This window comes from Accipiter gentilis, chromosome 5, assembly GCF_929443795.1.
Source record: "Accipiter gentilis chromosome 5, bAccGen1.1, whole genome shotgun sequence".
Taxonomy (NCBI): Eukaryota; Metazoa; Chordata; class Aves; order Accipitriformes; family Accipitridae; genus Astur; species Astur gentilis.
The window spans coordinates 7,118,203-7,136,886 of record NC_064884.1 but is presented as its reverse complement, the minus strand read 5'-3'; the positions used below and the strand labels follow the sequence as shown (position 1 = coordinate 7,136,886).

General features: G+C 49.4%; 3 protein-coding genes across 5 annotated transcripts in view; 2 read left to right on the top strand and 1 right to left on the bottom strand.

The window, feature by feature from the left end:
- The first annotated feature begins 1,321 nt into the window (after positions 1 to 1,321).
- On the top strand, positions 1,322 to 7,367 carry LOC126038199 (T-cell surface glycoprotein CD3 epsilon chain). 2 transcript variants are annotated; one of them, XM_049799593.1, is made up of 7 exons: positions 1,322 to 1,340; positions 1,970 to 2,079; positions 3,532 to 3,552; positions 4,370 to 4,567; positions 5,376 to 5,528; positions 6,646 to 6,692; positions 7,057 to 7,367. In XM_049799593.1, the coding sequence occupies exons 1-7, from the start codon at positions 1,333 to 1,335 to the stop codon at positions 7,111 to 7,113; spliced, it is 594 nt and encodes a 197-aa protein (XP_049655550.1). In that variant the 5' UTR covers positions 1,322 to 1,332; the 3' UTR covers positions 7,114 to 7,367. The 2 variants fall into 2 exon arrangements, with proteins under 2 accessions (XP_049655550.1, XP_049655549.1); XM_049799592.1 differs by lacking the exon at positions 1,322 to 1,340 and adding an exon at positions 1,791 to 1,855.
- A 3,878-nt stretch (positions 7,368 to 11,245) lies between these two features.
- On the bottom strand, positions 11,246 to 14,930 carry LOC126038202 (T-cell surface glycoprotein CD3 gamma chain). Its single transcript, XM_049799596.1, has 5 exons — positions 14,415 to 14,930; positions 13,055 to 13,273; positions 12,415 to 12,546; positions 11,940 to 11,983; positions 11,246 to 11,563 (listed from the first exon to the last, which is right to left on the bottom strand). Exons 1-5 carry the CDS (start codon positions 14,485 to 14,487, stop codon positions 11,501 to 11,503), a joined length of 531 nt encoding a protein of 176 aa, XP_049655553.1. The 5' UTR covers positions 14,488 to 14,930; the 3' UTR covers positions 11,246 to 11,500.
- Positions 14,931 to 15,136: 206 nt separating this feature from the next.
- ZW10 (zw10 kinetochore protein) overlaps positions 15,137 to 18,684 on the top strand; it is a 563,481-nt gene continuing 559,933 nt past the window's right edge. For both annotated transcript variants that reach the window (XR_007505949.1, XM_049799554.1), the window contains exons 1-6: positions 15,137 to 15,324; positions 15,497 to 15,631; positions 16,477 to 16,578; positions 16,765 to 16,842; positions 16,967 to 17,126; positions 18,104 to 18,253. Coding sequence is in view for 1 of the 2 variants with exons in the window: in XM_049799554.1 (XP_049655511.1) it covers positions 15,208 to 15,324; positions 15,497 to 15,631; positions 16,477 to 16,578; positions 16,765 to 16,842; positions 16,967 to 17,126; positions 18,104 to 18,253 (742 nt within the window). In the remaining variant the exon portion in view is untranslated. The remainder of the gene's footprint in view (positions 15,325 to 15,496; positions 15,632 to 16,476; positions 16,579 to 16,764; positions 16,843 to 16,966; positions 17,127 to 18,103; positions 18,254 to 18,684) is intronic.

Genomic DNA, 18,684 nt, shown 5'->3' with positions numbered 1-18,684 from the left:
TTGCTTCAAAACATGCTGACTCCAGCTGTTAAGAGAAGACCATGTCCCTGGCACTCTTACTAGTAACCTAAATTCTCTGATGTTTCATTTTGAAACAGAAGTAAGTAAAAGAAAGACCTGACAGCTAAAGAGAGAACCTTGATAAATGAAATAGGGCCCACCACATTGTGATTAGCCATGACATTAAATGGTGAGCTCTTGGGAAGGAGCAAGATGCCAGCTCCATCCTTCCAGGCTTCCGGAGAGGCATCCCTTGAGATGTGTGTGGCAGGTGCAGAGACACAGAGCACCCTCCTGGGAGGAGGGAGCCTTGGCTGCCTTTGCAATGTCTGCTTTGGGTGTGAGCCCTCAAATCCCCACTATTCTCCCAACTGTATGAGCAGCGCTGCTGCCTCTGTAGGCTTCAAGTGGACTGAAATGGAAAGACGGTAGGCTTCCACTCTGTCCATGCCAGCATCGCTGCTGGAATCAAAGCTTGGAGAGGCCCCTGGCCCAGTCCCATGGAGGTGTGGAGGTCTTTGCCCGCCTCAAGTGCAATCTGGGCAAGAGCAGGCTCCCTTGCTGAGGCAGGCAGGCGGGAGCCTGCCGTCGTGTGAGCAGGGGACACCGTAGAGGCAGGAGCCTCCTCTAGTGGAGCCAGGCTGCTGTGCCCCAGGTTGGCAAGCCCAAGGGAAGGCACAGCACCAGTGACTTCAAACGCGTAGACATGGCACTTCAGGACGTGGTTTAGTGGGCATGGTGGTGTTGGGTTGACGGTTGGACTTGATGATCTTAAAGGTCTTTTCCAACCTAAACAATTCTATGATTCTCTGACTTCTTGCAACAGGTGCTGCAAAGCTTCCATCCAGGCGGGCCCATGGCAGAGGTGACTGAGCCCAGGGTCTGGACATCTCCTGGCTGTGCATGGAAGGAGGTCTCGGGCTTTCGGGATGTCTTCGCTATGCCATGTTCCCTTCTCTTTTTGGCAGGTCATGAGACAGAGGCTTTCTCCAAACAGCCTTAGCCTTCCCCCTAGCATTTACCTTTCGTGAGGGTTGCTAGACTGCTAAGTAGACAGACATAAATGTGCTTTACAGAAATAAAGCTGATTTTATTGTAGGTGCAATTTGTAACACAACTACAAATGCTGCATGAAAATGTAGAATTGCTTCTGCAGTCTTATACAGAAACTGAGGAGAAACAGCAACACAAGCGAAGCAAGTTCCCTGCTAACGGAAAAGCATGTCCTCAAGTAGCTGTCGGGAGCAGAGCATTAGCTTTAGGTCAGAGGTGCGCAGCAGGGGTTGCTGTGCTTAGCCACCACTTTTGCTGCACTCCTCGCTGTCAGTATGTATGCAGAGGTGAGTCCAGATGAGGAGCTGGCAAACACCACTCTTGAGAGGCAGCAGGAATTAATGGGTTTTGTTAGAGCAAAATAACAAAAGTAGAGCCCAGGTTGCATCATCAGTGACTAAAACCCCCAGGTTTTACATCCTGGCACTTACAGGCTCATCTCTGCTGGCCATGCAGTGTCTCTAGGTGCTGAGCTTCTCGTGGCATTTCTGGTTCATCTGTTTATTCCCTCCTATGTTAAGTTGCTTGCAGTAGTTGGCCTTCAGAAACACTGGCTTTGAAAAGTTTTTGGGAAGGTCCTGATAGCAAAGCTAATCCAGGCTCATTTAGCTCTCCTGCTGCTCCTAGGCCAGTTACCACAGTTTCTCCTGAGACTTGAACTGGGCTGGTGCAGAGCAGCCACCCCTTGCTGTCAATGACGTTCTGTGAGGACGTTTTGAGCCTCCGCACTTCCTGACATGGGCTTATTTTATCATATGTGTTCTGTGTCTTTCTTGGCTGCTTGCAGGTTTCACTGGAAACAGTGAGTCTCCTCAGCACTGCTCAGTTCATTGCTGTACACAATTCTGGGAAAAAAATCTTGGGCCTCTTTCCTGTGAGAACTTGAAAAGCCGGTGTGTTCTTTCTTCCCTTGCAGCCAGCCGCAGGGATGCCAATCTGATGTGGTAGAGAAGAGCAAAAGAAGGAGGAACACAAGGATGAGGTTGGAGCAGTCCTTGCCTATCCTGGGACTCCTGCTGTGTGTGGGTGAGTACAGCTGGCCAGAAGCCTGTGGGGACCGGCAGGGTGGCTGCCCAGGGGCTGCAAAGGAGAAAGCATAGGGGCATGCACCTGGTTTTGCAAAGTACCTGCAGCCCCATCTCCTGCAACTGGCACGTGCAGTGCCTATGGAGCTGCTGCTCTCCAGAGCAAGTGTTCCACTCAGGGTGCAGGTTGCAGGGACAGAGAAACGGGAATCCAGCCCTCTCAGGGTAGAGAAAAGAAGCTAAGGTCCCTAGCCAAATTTTGCTTGCTAGCTGATCCACTAAGGCACCCAGGCTCCAAACTTGATGCAGCACGGCTGGAGCTTGATGCACTGCCTTCTGCATCAGTGTGAACTATAAGATTCTGTGCTTTTAATTTTATTTTTATGCTTTATTCATGCACTTTTCTTAAACTGTTTTGTGATTGTGGGTAAATAACTTCAGTTCAGACTCCCTGTGGTATCATGGGAGTGGTAGCAATATCCATGTTACCAGTTTGAACAGACCAGCATTTAGAAAGCTGGTTTAGGATGAAGTACAGAGTATCTGTAAAGACTATAAAGAAGCTGTTAACTATGAAAGATAAGTTTGAAAGACAATAAAAAGATACTACAATAAGGCTACAGCTACTCTGCCAATGTGCTGCAAATACCAACTGCTATTCTTTGAGAAGATTGAAAACATTTGGTTTAGCAATGGCCTGCTCTTCTTTAAAATTTAAATTCATCTTATATAAAGAAAAAAGCATCAGATCACCTTCTCTCCAGCCAAGTCCTATGCCTGTAGAATTTCAAATCTACAATTTTGTTAACTCCTATTGTAAAGCAAACGTTACCTGGGATGAGACAACAGTGCTGAACACATGAATACAGGTCATTACTTTATGCTGTTACTTTCTATCAACAAATGTCTTTAAAGCAAATCACAAGTCTGATTCAAACCTCCTAAAAACTGTTTCTGTAATAATCCAGCTCCAGAGACTTCAATGGACCTACTTGTTTCCTTCCAAGAGAGAAAAATCACATAGATAAACTGTTCTAAAGTGTTAAATCAAGAGTCAAGGTCCAATCCTCCAGCGAGTACACTTTTGCAGAAGACAGTGGTTCTTATTGCAGAAACCAGGCATGATTTTCCAGGTTTTGGTCCATGATTATAAAGCAAAATTGTTTGGTGTGCAGCTTGCAATAACCCTTTTTCTAAACTGGGTCAGAAAATTATTCAGATTTCCACTCTGCGTCAGTCCATGTTAAAAATGGCTGCCAAAGGAAAAGACTTCATTTCAAAACAACATCCCATCTCAGCTAACAGAATGCTTCTAATACCTTTAGTAGAAATACAGGAGTATAAACATTTTTTTTTTCAAACAGCTGAGTTCAGAAAGGAGATCCTTGAAGTAGGAAGGGTGTATGATATCAGTAGCTAAATTACTTACCACTTATTATTCTTTCTTTTGTAGTTGGCACCGCAGCTCAGGAGGGTAAGTGTATTTTACTGGCATTCTTAAATATTTAGTGTGATAAAAAGACAAACTACACCTCACAAGTGAGAAATATTTGAATTCTGCACATATTGTAGGATAGGAAAAATTCCCTGTTCATTAATTGTTACTGATCTCATTGATTTGAAAAATTGGCCGTCATGAATTGTCTCTAATTATTGCTAGTGAACTCCAAGCCAGGTTGGGCATTTTCAAACAGCAAAAAGCTGTAAGGTAATAGCAGGCTGATTCGTTAACACTTATTATTCTCTCCTTTGCAGAGAATACTGAACCAGTAGAGAGTAAGTGTATTTTACCAGCATTCCTAACTATTTAGTGTGGTATAAAGACTCCAGATGCCTCACAGGTGAGGGCTAAAAGGCAGACAGAAATATTTGAGTTCAAGTAGTATTTTAGGAGGAAAAAATTTCCTGTGTGTTAGTTGCTACTGTCATCACTGATCAGAAAAATCAGCTATAACGAGTTGCCCCTAATTACTGTTAATGGTCTCTGAGAGACCAGCAAGCATATGGATAAACAGGATAATGAATAGCAGGCAGCCAGGCTCTCTGACATAAATTTGAACATTCTGTGATAGTATTTTGATACTGTTCAGTGTTGCAAAGAATCAGTGTAAAAAAACTAAAGGAAAACATGCATGCAGAAGACACATACACAGAGAATTTACATTACACCATAAAATCAAAGATTTTGCAGTGCAAACTGTCATGGCGGGATCAAGGGTGGGCAGGGAAGCCTGCTCAGAAGTTGTTTGTAATGCTAGTTTCCCTTCTCCTTGGCCTATCTTCCAATAAAGAATTCCTGGTGGAGATTTCCGGAACCACGGTGACAATCACATGTCCCTTGAACACAGATGGCATAAGCTGGAAGTTAACAGGGATGAAAGATGGCAGCAGTGAGAAGAAGTACGTTATAGAGAATCATGACAGCTCTCCTACCAACGTGAGTTGTTCGGCAGGTGAAAAGACGTATGAAATGTACCTGAATGCCAGAGGTGAGTGAAAAAGCACTCAGTCTATGGGCTAAAGATAAAGTCTACACATTTCAGTGACAGATGTTAGGAGCTGAGGCCTGATTTTCAGTGCTGCTGGGCTGGGTGAATGCGATTCTGCTGAGGCCCTTCCCACTCTGTGTGGGCAGTAAAAGAGTGCAAGAATACACTTTTGGCAAGAGGAATCTCCCTGCTCTCTACTCCTTTCCCTTCTGCTGTTCTCAAGCTGGTTGCGTGTCAATGGTTCCCACATTCCACACAGTGCACAAGCTTCTTTTATACCACTTCTGCCATGCTACAAAGCAAGAGTAATGTCTGTCACAAAGGCCAGAGGCATTTCTTATCTTGCAGAGTGGAAACCTCCCATCTGGAGCACACAGCCTGATTTCTGTGACCCATCAGCCAGGGGGAGTTCACCCCCCATCCCCGCCAACAGAGTGATTTAAGCCTCTGAGCCATTTGAAATTTGGGCAGCTGCTCTGCATTCAGGACTTAAGAGTCCAGTGTAGGCAGAGGAGGGTAACGATGTAGGGGATATTTTGCACCCTCTGGCTCAGACCATGCCAACAGCAGAGGATAGCACAGGAGGCTGCACACAGCAGCCCCCTGGCTGTGTCTGTTTGCAGACTGAAATGGCGGGGCGGATGGAATGGCCTGTGCTGTCCCCCTTCACTTCTGTTTGCTCTTTTCTCCTCCATACCCAGAACTGTATCTTTTCTGCTAGCACTAAGGAGATGAGTGAGGCCTGGACTTTCCTTGCTGGAAAGGAAGGGTGCCTATCTCTGAGCACCTTCACCTCTCCTTCTGGCAGTGTGCACAAACTGTGAGGAGCTGGATGCCTTGGCCGTGACAGGGATCATCACTGCGGACCTTCTCATTACCTTTGGGGTGCTGATTCTGGTCTATTACTTCAGCAAAAACAGGAAGGGGAGAGCAAGCGCTGGCGCTGGCAGTCGGCCACGAGGTAAGAGATATTTCAGGCGTCTCTGCTCTCCGTGATGTCCGCTAAGCAGTAAATTAAACACTTGCCCCTGCTGAGTGATGGAGCATCCTTTGTTCCCCGCAAGCCTCCCAGACCTCGCGAAACAACACTCCTGCTTGCCACATCTGTTGCTCCAGGCTGCCTTCTTTTATGGGATGGGTGCAGCCGCCGTGTTGTGTCAAAGGCTTCCTGCCCATAGGAAACCATTTCACAGGCTGTTGTGCAGCAGCATTGAGTCTGTGCTGAAGCAAACGCTGCACGGCAGATGCTCAGCTTGCAAGTGTTGCTGCAAACCCAGCCTGGCCCTGGCCCCAGCCCTGGCCCATTCAGCTCCTGTCTCAGGAAATCAAAGACCAAGAATTAGGCCCACACACAGAACATGTGATTAGAAATCATGGTGTTATTAAAACTATAAATTTGAATTTCTGGCTTCTGAGGCCATGGTTTGGTGACCCAGTGGGTCCAGCAGTGGGGCTCATGGGTTATAAATGCCAGGATAAAGTGATGCAGTGTGCAGTCCTGACAATGCTGGTTCACATTTATTCGTGAAGTGTTGATGGTGACTTTTTTACCAGGAGACTGCCTGTCAGACAAGCACCATGGGTGCTCACTAGGCAGGCTTTGTGCAGATCAGGCATTGCCGCTTTTCCCCTAGCCTCCACAAAGCTGATATAAATCTTTCAGCAAGTCTAAATTCCCTGTTGTGTGCTTAGAGTGCACGTTGTGTGCTGGGTTCAACAGAAATGCGAAGATATGCTCATGCCTGTGCAGCTTGCTGAGGCAGAGGAGTGTAGATCTGGTATCCATATTGTGGAGCTGTAGCCTGGGCCTGTGCTTATGGGGCCTTCTTGTTTTCAAGTATTTCTTCACAACCAGGAAAGCTAGAAATTCACCCTTTCTAAAAGACAGCTGATTTCTTCCTAAATGATCATAAGCCTCCTGCCTGCAGCAGTTGGGTCTTTAAAAGTTCTAAGCTCATGATAAAACCATGTGAGTTGACTCATGGTATGCGTTCCCCTGAGATCATCTCTGTGAAAGTTCCTCATGCTGTGTTATAGGAATCACCACCAAGGATGACCTCTCTTTGCCTCTATTGCAGGTCAGAAGATGCAGCGTCCTCCCCCTGTTCCAAACCCGGACTATGAGGTATGGAGTACCTGCATTTTTTCCATCTCTCTTTGCTGATTGGGGAGGGATAGCCAGAGCTGGGAATCTGTAGCATATGCCCTTCTTGCTCCTTTGAAGAAGTATCCAGTCCGCTCAACCTCCAAGCTTTCCTGGGAGCAGACGAAAAAGGTGGCGAAGGTGGAGCCCCTTCTCCTGGTGCTGCCACAGGGAGTCAGGAGCAGAACTGCAGCTTCCTGTGCACCATGCGCCCTAGCAGAGCAGCACTACACCTGCTCTCTCTGTTCTGTTTTTTCCTTCACGTGTTATGTGGGCCAAGGCCCTGCTGTTGTTTGAGGGTGTGTTAATGAGGATTCCCAAACTAACATCTCTGCTGTTCCCACAGCCCATCCGGAAAGGCCAGCGGGAAGTGTATGCAGGCCTGGAATCCAGGGGCTTCTGAAATTCCCGCAGATGACAGCCTGGAAAACAGCAGCAGAAGGGCTAAGCACTTCTGCCCAGCTCAGTACTGGTTCTCTGCAGGCTTGCTAAGGTCCAGGTGTTTTGGGGTAAGCCTACACAGGACAGGCACCCTGCTGCCATCCGCTGTCCCACCCTGCTGTGTTCCTTCAGCCTTCAGTTTGACATTAGGGAAAAGAAACAAATGAGCACATTTGCAAGAGAAATATTCCTTCTCATTAAAGGACTGCAGCCTCACGCGTGGTTCCTGGCCTCCTTTTCCCGCGCACTTCTCTCTTTGCTCCAGTTGCATGCTCTGGTTTTCCTTCCCATTTAATTTCTGCCCCAAGTGCCTCCACTTGCTCCCTGTGCCTCCCTGGGTAGCTAGTGGGCAAAGAGTGGCTCCTTCTCAGAGTGACTGGCTCTGATCTTGTCCTGCTCTCATGTTCATAGCCTGTCTTCATTTTGCTGCCCAGGATTGTAACAAAAGAAACAGAGAGGCAATCATCATATTAAAAATAAAATGGTACATTTTCATAGAAAAGCCACTGCATTGAATGAAAATATTTCAGTCAAAAAGACAAGTTTTCCTTCAAAAAAAGTGAGAAGCACTTCTACCAGTACATGCAGACGGACCTGCCCATCCCCCAGCCCTTCTTCTGTGGGACATGAGTGGGGCTGAGTACCACTTTGCATCCAGCAACCATTATGTTTCAGACCTTCAGCAGAACCCGCTCAGAGGGTCACATGAAGATTTGGTGCCTTCCCAAGCCATCTGAAAGCCTCCTATTAGGAAATTTAAGTGCTTGGCTTAAATCTTTGTTGCAATTAAATAGTGGGGCTCTTAGATATATCAGCTAAGATTTGAACTCCCGCTTAGCAATGAGTATCAGCTTTGCAGTCTGACTGAGACAGCACAACAGGGATTTTCACGTTTCCTAGATTGGAACTGAGGCCCTTTGGCTCAGCCCTGGGACTAGCACTCTGCTCTGAAATAGCTTGTTCACTGGAACTGAAATGAATGCCCTGGGGCCACAAAGATAAAGCCCAACCTACAAAATCAAAGAGAGCATCAAACGCTTTTGCTAGGCTGTCTTCCTCATCCCAGAGACCTCATGGACTCCATTTTTACTGATATTCTATAATGTAGTCTAGGATAAACACATTTCTTTGAGTGTGTTGTACCCTAAGGGGTGTACAAGTACATTCGCTGGCAGAGTTTCATTTTCCAGAGCTATGACTCTTAGAGATTCTTGTGATTTGTCCTTTGCTGCTGCCCTTTCTCTCCCCATTTCAGCTCTGTACTTGAGTTCTCCTTGGGTTCTGTTAGAAAGATGGTGGGCTTATTTACCATTGGTAAAGATCCGCTTTAGCTTTTTAATATACATTTAAAAACTGTAATATATTCGTAAAATGGGAGACAACACCCCCAGGTATGCAGTGGAAAAGATTTCCCCCGTGTTTTTGTCTCTGTTAAAGAAAAACAGTTTTTGTTAAAGGGATGTCCCAGGTCAGTAGTCCAAGAGAGTGAGAGCTTCTGTGGGTCTGTGTTGACTCACCTTGAGGCAGACTGCAATGAGTTTGGGAGGAGACTGTGCCAGGATGGGGCAGGGGGGACAGCTACACATAGAAAAATGCACTGCTGTGCCTAGGACAGCGGGGCCTGAGAGCAGGGCAGGGGTCAACAGGAGCTGGGGAGTGGAGTCTGGGACAAGTGAAATAGCTGAGGTCCCATGCACTCAACATACAGATTTTAAATCTGCCTGATTTTAAAAGCTGTGGTTTCTAAAGCAGCAGCAATGGGACAGGTAGCAACTTATGAGCCCAAGAGATGCTGTGATGCCTGGGAACATTTCTGATCTAACACTGGCTGACTGAGCCACACTTGTGTTGCTCTGCAGAGCAACAGCTCTGAAGAAAGGAAACAGCAACAGTGATGGGGCCTGGGGGTGGTTTAACCCTTAAGTTTCAGCCTGGGGAGATGAACACCCAGCAAGTTTCATGCTTCAGATTGCTATGCTTACCCTGCAGGATGTGGTTTTAAAGGCAGCACAGCTGGGTTTACCATACAAGGCACTAAACATCTAGGGGGGAGATTGCAAGATGCAAAGAGCAGCATTAACCCCCAGTAGCTCTAAAACCACTCTGGGCCCAGCTTCTGCAAAACATCACTGCTCCAGGGAAGCTTGCCTAGCCCAGCCATTCAGCCATGAATGGGATGTGAGAAGCTCGGACCACTCTGCGTGTAGAAGGTCTAAGTTTTGCTTCTGCCACCAGTTATGGGGCTGCGTGTTTGCCCCAACCAGTGCCATCCCACGCTCTCCTTATCTCAGTGGGATCAGCACCCACCCAGTGACAACATCTCTCTGCCTCTGTGTTTAGCTGCACTATAGAAGTATTTCTTTGTCCTACCAAGGGCGAGGTGCTGAGGAGCCTCTCACAAATAGAGTTTTAAATGTTGCCTCTGCTGGCTCTTTGATTTGTGCAGAGCATACCCACCCACTGTGCTCCGGGTTTCTCCTGCTCCTTGTGTGTGGTTAGCCACACTTGCTCAGTGCTTTGAGATCTGATGGTGATGAAAGCGCTGCAAACTAGGCAGTCTGCTGGTCACTTTTTTTATAAGGTCCTCCCCAGATGGCTTTGCAGACCAAAGGCAGGTATTGGCATATTCTACCTGCAAATGGCCCTATCAGGCTCACCCTTCACTGGAGCAAAAACCACTAAGACATTATTCTGCACCTGTGAAGAGCAAAATGTTGTTGCGTAAAGAGCTGACACCATAGGAAAACAGGTCCTTTTCTTGTTCGCTGCCCACAAGGCTGATCACACACCAATTCCTGTAAGGGCATGTGGGGTGCACCAGTGGGCTGCTTTGCACAGCCTATGTGGTGTTTGCTGTGTCAAACATGTCACAGGTTTGTGGCCAGTTTTTATTAAGCGTTAACTTTTTTGGTGCTTACTTTATACCACTGAGTCACAAGGCAATTCACAGCCTGGTGCTCTCTAAAGCCTGTCACGCAGATTCTTAGAAAAGCAGGAAAACACAACCTACAGGTGCATGCAACTGGCACATGGAGGGTGACCTGGTTTCTGAGGTTTCTAACTGCTAGCTGATCCCGTCTGTTATCTGCCTCCCGTTTTGGCTGTAGTCAGACCACAGTAGCTGTTTCTCTGCTCAGAGCTGGGGACCTTGTCAGAAGGAGCGGGGTTGGCATGGGGAGACCCAGTGCTGCTCAGTGTCTGGAAAGGTGGTTGAGCTGGGAAAGGCTCTGAAAGTTTGCTTGACTACATCCTGTACTCAGCACACTGGGATGGCTAGTAAGCCTGAAAGAGGGGTTATCAATGTCTAGTCACAAATGTGAGTCACTCTCCGCTGGTCTGCAGAGGAGGGTGGGGGAGCAGTCTCCCAAGAACCTCAGAAGTATTGGGAGTGTGGACTGCCTCTGGCCTTCGCTGCCTGGCCAGCTCTGCTGCCATGTGTTTTGCATGGTCTCTGCTGCAATTTTTGTCCTCTCTGCTGTTTCCATTTCCTCTTTGGGCCCAGCCCCTGCAAGCTCTTCTGGGGAGCCAAAACAGCTTGCTTCTGTGCTCATGCTTCACTCCCCTAAGCACTGAGGCAACTTGCAGGCTGGCTGGGTGCCAGGGACCTGGCAAGCCTCTGCAGTTTGGAGACTGCGATTAGATATCAAGCCCTGCATGTGCAGAGGAAACATCCTCCTTTCCTCCTATTTCCCAGCCCCCCAGCTCTGTCCAGGGGACTGAGGCACGCAGGCACTTTTGTAGGGGTGACACAGACCCTGCTGAGTGTCGCTGTGCTCCTGGTGTTCCCGCTCCCTGTTCTGGAAGGGGAGTTAAATGAGACAAAGCCTCTGCCAGCATCAGGGATGGCAGCCCTCTCCCTTCACAAGGTCCCCCATCCTCAGCTTCAGCAATGGACCCAGATGTCATTTAGATCCTGGCACAGAGAGGTGGCACAGACATGGGCACCTGCCTGCACTGGCAGAGCAGTGTCCTACTGGGACAGGCAGGAGCCTTATGGCTCTGCAGGCATCCAGGCAGATCTACATCCAGTGTGCGCCTTCCCCAGGGACTGCACGGCTCCCCAAGCCTCAATGCAACCAACAGAGAAGGGAGGCTATGGGGTTGTCTCATCTTTAATGAGAGGAATACAGAAGCAGAAGAGGTCATGGAAAGAGCAGAGTGCTACAAGCAGCCCATCCTGGCAAGGAGCCACAGGGCTCTCCAGGCAAAACCCCATGGTGTCTTCTGCCAGCAGTGAGCTTACGAAGGCAGTGCCAGAGCCAGGTACCGGTGCTCTTGGGCACTGGTGGTGGCTTTGCTTTAATATCACTCCCAGTGTGACGAGTCGCAGGCCCCGGTGTTTTCCCACTTCACTTGCGGGCCTTGGCAGGTGCCAGCCGGCTGTACTGTCCATCGTCCCGCTCGCCAAGGGGCTAGGAGGGAATAAAGGCGAGACAAGTTACAACTGTGTCTGTCCAGCCCTGGGAGAGAGGGTACAGGGGAATCTGGCCCAGCCATCTCTTTGCTAAGCTTTTGGCAAGCTTTCCCTCCCCACACACAGAGCTTAACGACGCCAGGCAATAACAGGAAGCTGGGCTTGCCCCATCCTCTGGGTCACTCAGGGGGAGGCAGCTGCAAATGCCCCAGCAGAGAGCAATCTCCACCATGCCTCAGTGCCTCAAGGCATCGCGTATCCTCCAGCAGCTGTGCCATCATGGCCATGCCTGTCCCACCATGCAGCCCCACACCATGTAGAGGTGCTGAAGCCCATGCACGCACACACACACACACGTGCGCTCCCACGCTCACCTGGTAGAGCTGCTCGTTGGCAATCAGGTTCTGCCTGTCAGAAGCTAAAGAAAGAAAGAAGGTGGTCAAGGATCAGGGGATTCATGGGCAGTGTGGTGAACATTTGCAAACAAACCCAAGCAGCTGGCTGCTTTCAGCCCTGTGCTTTTACTTCTTCTGGGAGGCTTGGTGGAAAGCCTCTGCAAGGCATCAGATGTTCCTGTGTCACCAGCTGCTGTCCCTGGGATGGTGTTTTGGTTAACCTTGTGCATTCCCTGCCTCCTCCTGGGAAGCTAAGCTAGGGGCAGGAAGGGTACACAGAGTGCTCACGTGGATCCCCACCCTAGACATGCTGTGTGCTGGCTGCTGCCCGCAGCTTGCAGTGGCTGGGCTCTGTGGGCAGTGATGGAAAGTCCCTAGGTACCACGCAGCTCCTAGAGATGCCCAGGCACTTCCCGTCCCCGCCCACGGGCAGCCAGCAGGGCTCTCCCCTCACCTCGTGACATGCGTCCCTTGTCCTGGCCAGTGATGCAATACACAGCAACTGCCAGGAAGATGGTGGCAACAACATCTGCGACCACGATCCCCGAGATGGTGGAAGCGTCCACTTCGATGCAGTTCTGGCACACTGAAAGGCCAAAAGGACACAGATACTGAAAGCAGGGCCACAACCAGGACCCCGCCCCTTGGCTGCCTCCGCTCTGCTGCTAGGGCCAGTCTGAGCCCAAAGTGCTCAGCCAGCTCTGCCAGTCCAGGCAGGCTCCAGTCCCAGGGTGAGAGAGACCAGGGATTAAATTTGGCTTGCTGCATGGCCCAAGGCAGTAGCGCAAGCTGCCCCGTGTCCCTAGCACTCAGGGCAGGCCACAGCAGGGCCTGCGAGTGGCTAGCAATGAGGCAGTACGAATGCCAGGTTATGGCACTAAATGAGGCTGTAGAGCTCTCACGGGGACACCAGCTGCAGGGGAATGTGCGGCTTGGCTGTTCCCAAGGACAAACTTAGCATAGAAGCTGTCAGGACTTCCACAAACTGCTGGAACCACCTTCAAACTCTGGGAAATCAGTAGTTCCCTCAAAAATTTGCTTGGGTGAAAACTCCAAGCAGTTCTGGTTCTAGAAACCAAGTTTGCAACACTTACTTCGATAGTGCACCTGGAGTGCACCTGCACTGTCTTCGTTTCCGTGTTCCGATTGACACTTATAGACGCCTCTGGGATCGTTGTAAACTGTACCCAAGTCCAGTTGTGTTCCATTTCCTATCCTATTCCCATCTTTCAGCCATATGATTTGACTTTGCAGGTTTGTTACGCATTGCAGGAACACCTTCCCACTGACTTCTTTCAGGATTACTTTATGTTCTTTAAAAAAAAAAGGAGAGCAGAGAGCTTTACAGCTGAGTTCTCAACCCTCACAGTGGTACAGAACTCAGGAGAGCTCATTCATGGAGATGGCTAGTCTTGAGAGCATCACATTAGGCTGTTTCCTGAGCAGTAGAGAGAAGACTGCAAACAAAAAACTCTGGAAAAAGCAGACTACCCAGCAAAAACGTAGTCCAGTGTTCAACTGGTGGTTACATTAATGCATATCCAAATTCTCTTAGAGTGAAAACTAACTGGAATTAGGCATCTATCTGGACTCCATTCAAACTGCACGTGCATGTCCCTCATCCTGCACACAGACTGCATTGGTATTGAAGTACAACTGCAACGAGAGACATTTCAACAGAAAGTGAAATATTTCCACCAGCAGCGACAGGAGCTGAGCCTGAATGGGGAGGCAAAAACCCATTTGGGTTTTTACCTAATAGTAAAAAAAATTTTTAGTGAAAAGCGTGTAAAAAAACACATAGAATTGCTTCCTTGGCCCAAAGCTATCACCTGCAGAGTCTGGAGTGGACTACAGAACACAGCCTCTCCTGCTTGCATATTTGTGCTAGGTACAAAGCCTGTGGCTACTTTGGTCTAACACCATGGTGCTGCCACGTCCAACTTTACATGCTTTGTCACTGCAAGATGGCTTTGAGCTATAACACATAGCCACGGAGCAACACACACAGCTCCAGACCATCACAGTAATGGTCTAGGGCAAGCAAAGATGTCAGAGCGACCCCGTCCTTGTGAACCGTTGTGCTGATTCGCTCCTTCTTCCCCATCGACATCTATGAACCTCGTATCAGGGTGCCGCAACGGAAAACCCCAGCAAGCGGCAGGGGCCTGTTTCCCAGCCACCCTGCCACCGCTGCAGAGATGCCTGTGGCGTAAGCGATACGGGTGGCAGTCTCCAAGGACCACAGCGAGTGCCCAACGGGTACCACCGCTGACCCGCTGCAGCGTGCGGGACGAGCCCCCCGCCTCACCATCTGCGCGGGGTCCCTCAGGTGCAGCACACCGCGCTGGGGGTCTCCACGTACCATGTCAGCCTGCACGGTGCAGCCGGTTTCAGCTGCGGGGCATAGCACCGCAGCGGCCTGTGGGCAGCGACTGACACCCGGGGACTTACCTTGGATGCCCCAGCTGGACGTGGCCAGGCTGGTGAGGAATGCCCAGGTGACCAGGGCCTTTCCCCTCCACATGGCACAAAGCAGTGGTGGCTCCTTCACCAGCTCGGAGGAGAGAATGTGGAGAGAGCTCCTCGCCACGACACACCACCCTCCCCGAGATCTTTGTCAGGTACCGGATGCCGGGGGCTGGAGCCTTCCTCCCCCAGCAGCTGGGGGATGTCTGAGGTGCCCTGGCCCTGCCTCCTCACCCCAGCCATGACGCCTGTGGAGAGGCAGGGGAGGGCAGCTGGGCCTGAGGTGGTGTGTCCCCCAGCAGCTGTGGACCCCCAGCAGCCAGGTGTTCCCCAGCAGCCATGGAGCCTCCAGCGGCCACGGACCCCCAGCAGCCGCTGGTCCCCCTACAGCCACGGAGCCCCCCCACAGCCCCGGGTTGCACCCCAGCAGCCACGGGTCCCCCAGCAGTCACAGGTTCCCCCACAGCTGTGGGCGCCCAGCAGCCACGGGTCCCCCTATAGCCACGAAGCCCCCCAGCAGCCACGGGTCCCCCCGCAGCCATAGACCCCCCCACAGCCACGGATCCCCCCAGCAGCCATGAAGACTCCTGCAGCTACTGGTCCCCTCTACAGCCACGGAGCCCCCCAGCAGCCACGGGTCCCCCCGCACCCCTGAGTACCCCAGCAGGAGCGCGGGACGCCCCGAGCAATTCTGTCCCAAGGCGGCTGCCGTAGCGACGTCCGCGGTGGCGCCGTCCCGTGGTGCCGCGCGGCGGCAGGCGGGTGCGGGAGCGGGGCCATGGCGGCGCCGGCGGGCTCTCTGGTGGCGGCCGTGCTGGCGCACTCGGGCCGCCTGGACAAGGAGGACCTGGGCACCCGCATCGGGCGGCTCTCCCGCCGCGTGGAGGAGCTGAAGGCAGGGCCGGGAACGGGGCGGGACACACACACGCACGAGCGAAGATTTGGGGAGGGCCAGGGGCGCTGATCTCCGGCCGGTCTGTGCTGAGGTCTCCGGCCGACCGTGGTGGCCTGAGCCCGGGAAGGTCCACCCGATGAACGGCGGTGTCCTGATGCTTCCTTTTTTTCAGGGCGAAGTCTGCAACATGATTAACAAGAAGTATAACGAGTTCCTGCCCAGCATGCAGAGCGCCGAGGACCTGGTGTCGCAGCTGGAGGGGCTGTCGAGCAACATCGACGTGCTGAAAGCGGGGATCGAGAACGAGGTGACAGCCTGCCCTGCCTCAGCGGCCCTCGCCCATTTCACTCGGTTTCAGCCCAGAGCTCTAGGGCCGTCCCCATCTTGGGGTGTTGCGAGGGGACCAGTGGAGGAGGACTCCTCCTAAGAACCCTGGGTGATATCACCCCTAAAAAACGCCTTTACGTGACACGTGCTGCAGAGGTGTGTGTCACGTCGGCGGTGTAAGTAAAGAGCTGTCATTAAGGGATTAGCTGTGATTTGCTCTCTGTTGTAGAGTTGAAAAGTGTGTCACACATCTCTCCTCTGGGAAGGATCAGCCGTGTATAGGGCAATAAGGTATGACACAGCAATGGGCCAGCTGAGTGCTGGTCCCACAGTGATTTCAGGCAGAATGGGAACCTAAACCATTGCTGTGTGCATTCACTGAAGTCTTTAAGGAGAGTGGGAGCAGTTCCTGCAGGCCGGATTGCAGACCCGCTCTGGTTTTTTGCCTCTGGTTTTCCAACATCTGGGGTTCTGTAGCAGTGTTAACTGGGAATTAACTTTTGGTGCTGTTCAAGCATTCTTGCATTTTAAATGGCTGTGTAAAAGTAACATTTAAGTCCTTTTGACTGTGTTTTGAGACTAAATTTCCTTACGGTGCCTTTAAAAAACCTGTAACATAAACAGGTTTCTCTTTTAATACAAGTGTTTCCAATGCTTATAAGGATCTTCCTAGCAAGGAGCAAAACGGACAGAGCCTTTTTCCTCCTCACCAAATTATTCTAGTAACAGAAATAATTTAAATCTTGTATTGTTATCACTTTTAAGGGGAAATGTGTCTGGTAACATTTGCTTGCTGTAAGTGAACCGAGAAGTTTGTTATTTTAGGTTCAGCAAGATCTAAACATCGCTGTTGCCGAATTCACTGAATTGAAGCAGCAGTTGGAGCGAGACACGCTGGTTCTGAGTATTCTGAAAAAGCTACAGGAGGTGAGGAGAGGAGGTGGGAGCAGCTTAAAACCATTAAGCAGTAGTCATCGTCTCTGCTCTCAGTCTATGGCATTGTTCTGGACTTCTCTTTGGAATAACTGTCTGTAGCTCCCCTGTCTCTAGCCACATTGTTTAAAAAATTGTATTCTAATAGCAGATACACAGTGACATATGAATCTGTTGCAGTTTGATACAGCTGTTAAAGAGTACAATACTGCATTGCTGGAAAAGAAGTATGTTGCAGCAGCTCAGCAGCTGGAAAAGGTAACAGTGACTTCTTAAGTATATGACACTATTGTTCATATATACTTTCAATGAATTTTAAAAGATGCTTTTCATTAGCAGGGGCAACGGTTACCCATGTTCTGTGTTTGATCTTTACCACCAGGCACGATGCAGCCTGAAAATGCTGGAATCCCGCAAGGGCTTCGAGCTGAAGATCCTGAAAGCACTAGGCACAGAGCTCACAGTGCAGACACAGAACATGCTCTATCATCTAGGAGAAGAATGGCAGAAATTGGCTGTATGGAAGCTTCCTCCTTCGAAAGGTAATCACAATTCTAGTTTGTTTCACTATTTTTGCTTCACTATTTGAAATGTGCACTTTCAAGTGCACATGAAAGCACCTACGAGATAGGAAATATAGTAATACTGTTGAACTATAGTTGGTTTAAGGAGCTCTTTCTGCCATTTGCGTAACCTAATGAACAGGAGTGATGATGAGTGGCAGTGTTCTTTGGATATCACTCCACTCGTGGAGTATTTAGGGGCTACCACAAGCAATCTGATGTAGTCGGTAGATTTTCAACAGAGTTTTAAAGGTTCATCTGCCTCATCTGTGGTATTTCTTAGAAAATGTTGAAGCAGAGATCAAAACAGTTACCAGCCTCTGAGTAATTTTTTAGCCTGGTGAATTATCAGAAAAGAGATGTTCTCTTGCAAAGCTTCTGCTCCTGAGGAAATCAGCTGGGCCAAAAATTTCAGGTTGCTTATTACTGAATACCTGATTCAGCATAGCAGCTGGAAGAGTTTTCTGAAATTTTTGTTCAGCCTGAACATGTTTCACCACTAGGCTAGTTTTAAGGATACCTTTACCTTCTCCAGTAGGTTTTCAGGTTGCCGCTTTTGTCGCAGGCAGCTAATTGCAAGAACTGCTCACGAGTCTGTATGTTGCTGTCTTCACTGAAACACAGACTTTTCCTTTGGAAAAGAAAAACCTTTTCCTTTGGACTTGAAATGGGGAGAAGAGGGAAAGGAAAGCGATTGTCACTAAATGCCATTCAATTGCAAGTGAAATGAGAATTCTAGATCATTGTAAGAGACTGATTCGCATTCTGTTGTCCTGCACTGTAACACAAGGAACTCTGTACCCTCTTCTGATGCTCTTGTACAAGAACTGTGTTTTGTGGAAATGGGGAGAAGTAGAATATTGCTTTAGCTGCCACCTGAAGAGTGCAGTAGCTTCTCAGATCTGCTATATCTCAGACTGCACTCCGACAGCAAGATGGTTTTTCTTTTTCTTTAGAAAGCAGCAGCCTGGAGTCAGTGATGCATTCAGAATTGCACTTACGCACAGTGCCGTCAAAAGAAGAGGAGATTGCTGGCCCACCTGTTGCTTCTGTGCTGCAGGCATTTGCTGTCCTAGGAGAACTGCACACCAAGCTTAAAATTTTTGGTAAGACAAACTGTGTATCCATATAAACATAGCTATAGTAGCCCGAGTGGATAGGAGTTCAGACTTGTTGTAAGATGGATATTGAGATCCAGTTCACTTCAGCAGTACGCTGGAGGACTTCTTTCTCTCTTGGCTTGTGTTTCCCACTGAGCCTGAGGTGGATGCTCTGGTTCTTATTAGTAGGAAATGATCCTTTATTTATCCAGAATTATTTATCCTTTCCTGTCAATTTAATTTAGTATACTGTTTTGATCTGTGGCTATGTGGTTTCATGGTCTGATGTTTAAAGAGTTTTTCCAGTTACAGCCTCCTCATCTACCAAGAACAAGACTGTTGGTTTCAGGCAGCCTCTGGGCTTCAGCATTCTCAGGTGTTGGTAAAATAAATCAGGAAGTATAGCAGATACTAAGACAGGGTTTCATGCTTTCAAG

What these genes read in the sequence shown, in the direction of transcription:
- LOC126038199 (XM_049799592.1), top strand. Translation starts at nt 1,791, where the DNA reads ATGGGCTTATTTTATCATATGTGTTCTGTGTCTTTCTTGGCTGCTTGC. An exon ending in TGCAGGTTTCACTGGAAACA is followed by an intron (nt 1,856 to 1,969) that starts GTGAGTCTCCTC and finishes CTTCCCTTGCAG; the next exon opens with CCAGCCGCAGGGATGCCAAT. An exon ending in GGGACTCCTGCTGTGTGTGG is followed by an intron (nt 2,080 to 3,531) that starts GTGAGTACAGCT and finishes TTTCTTTTGTAG; the next exon opens with TTGGCACCGCAGCTCAGGAG.
- LOC126038202 (XM_049799596.1), bottom strand. Translation starts at nt 14,487, where the DNA reads ATGTGGAGGGGAAAGGCCCTGGTCACCTGGGCATTCCTCACCAGCCTG. An exon ending in CAAGGGACGCATGTCACGAG is followed by an intron (nt 11,984 to 12,414) that starts GTGAGGGGAGAG and finishes TTCTTTCTTTAG; the next exon opens with CTTCTGACAGGCAGAACCTG. An exon ending in CCAACGAGCAGCTCTACCAG is followed by an intron (nt 11,564 to 11,939) that starts GTGAGCGTGGGA and finishes ATTCCCTCCTAG; the next exon opens with CCCCTTGGCGAGCGGGACGA.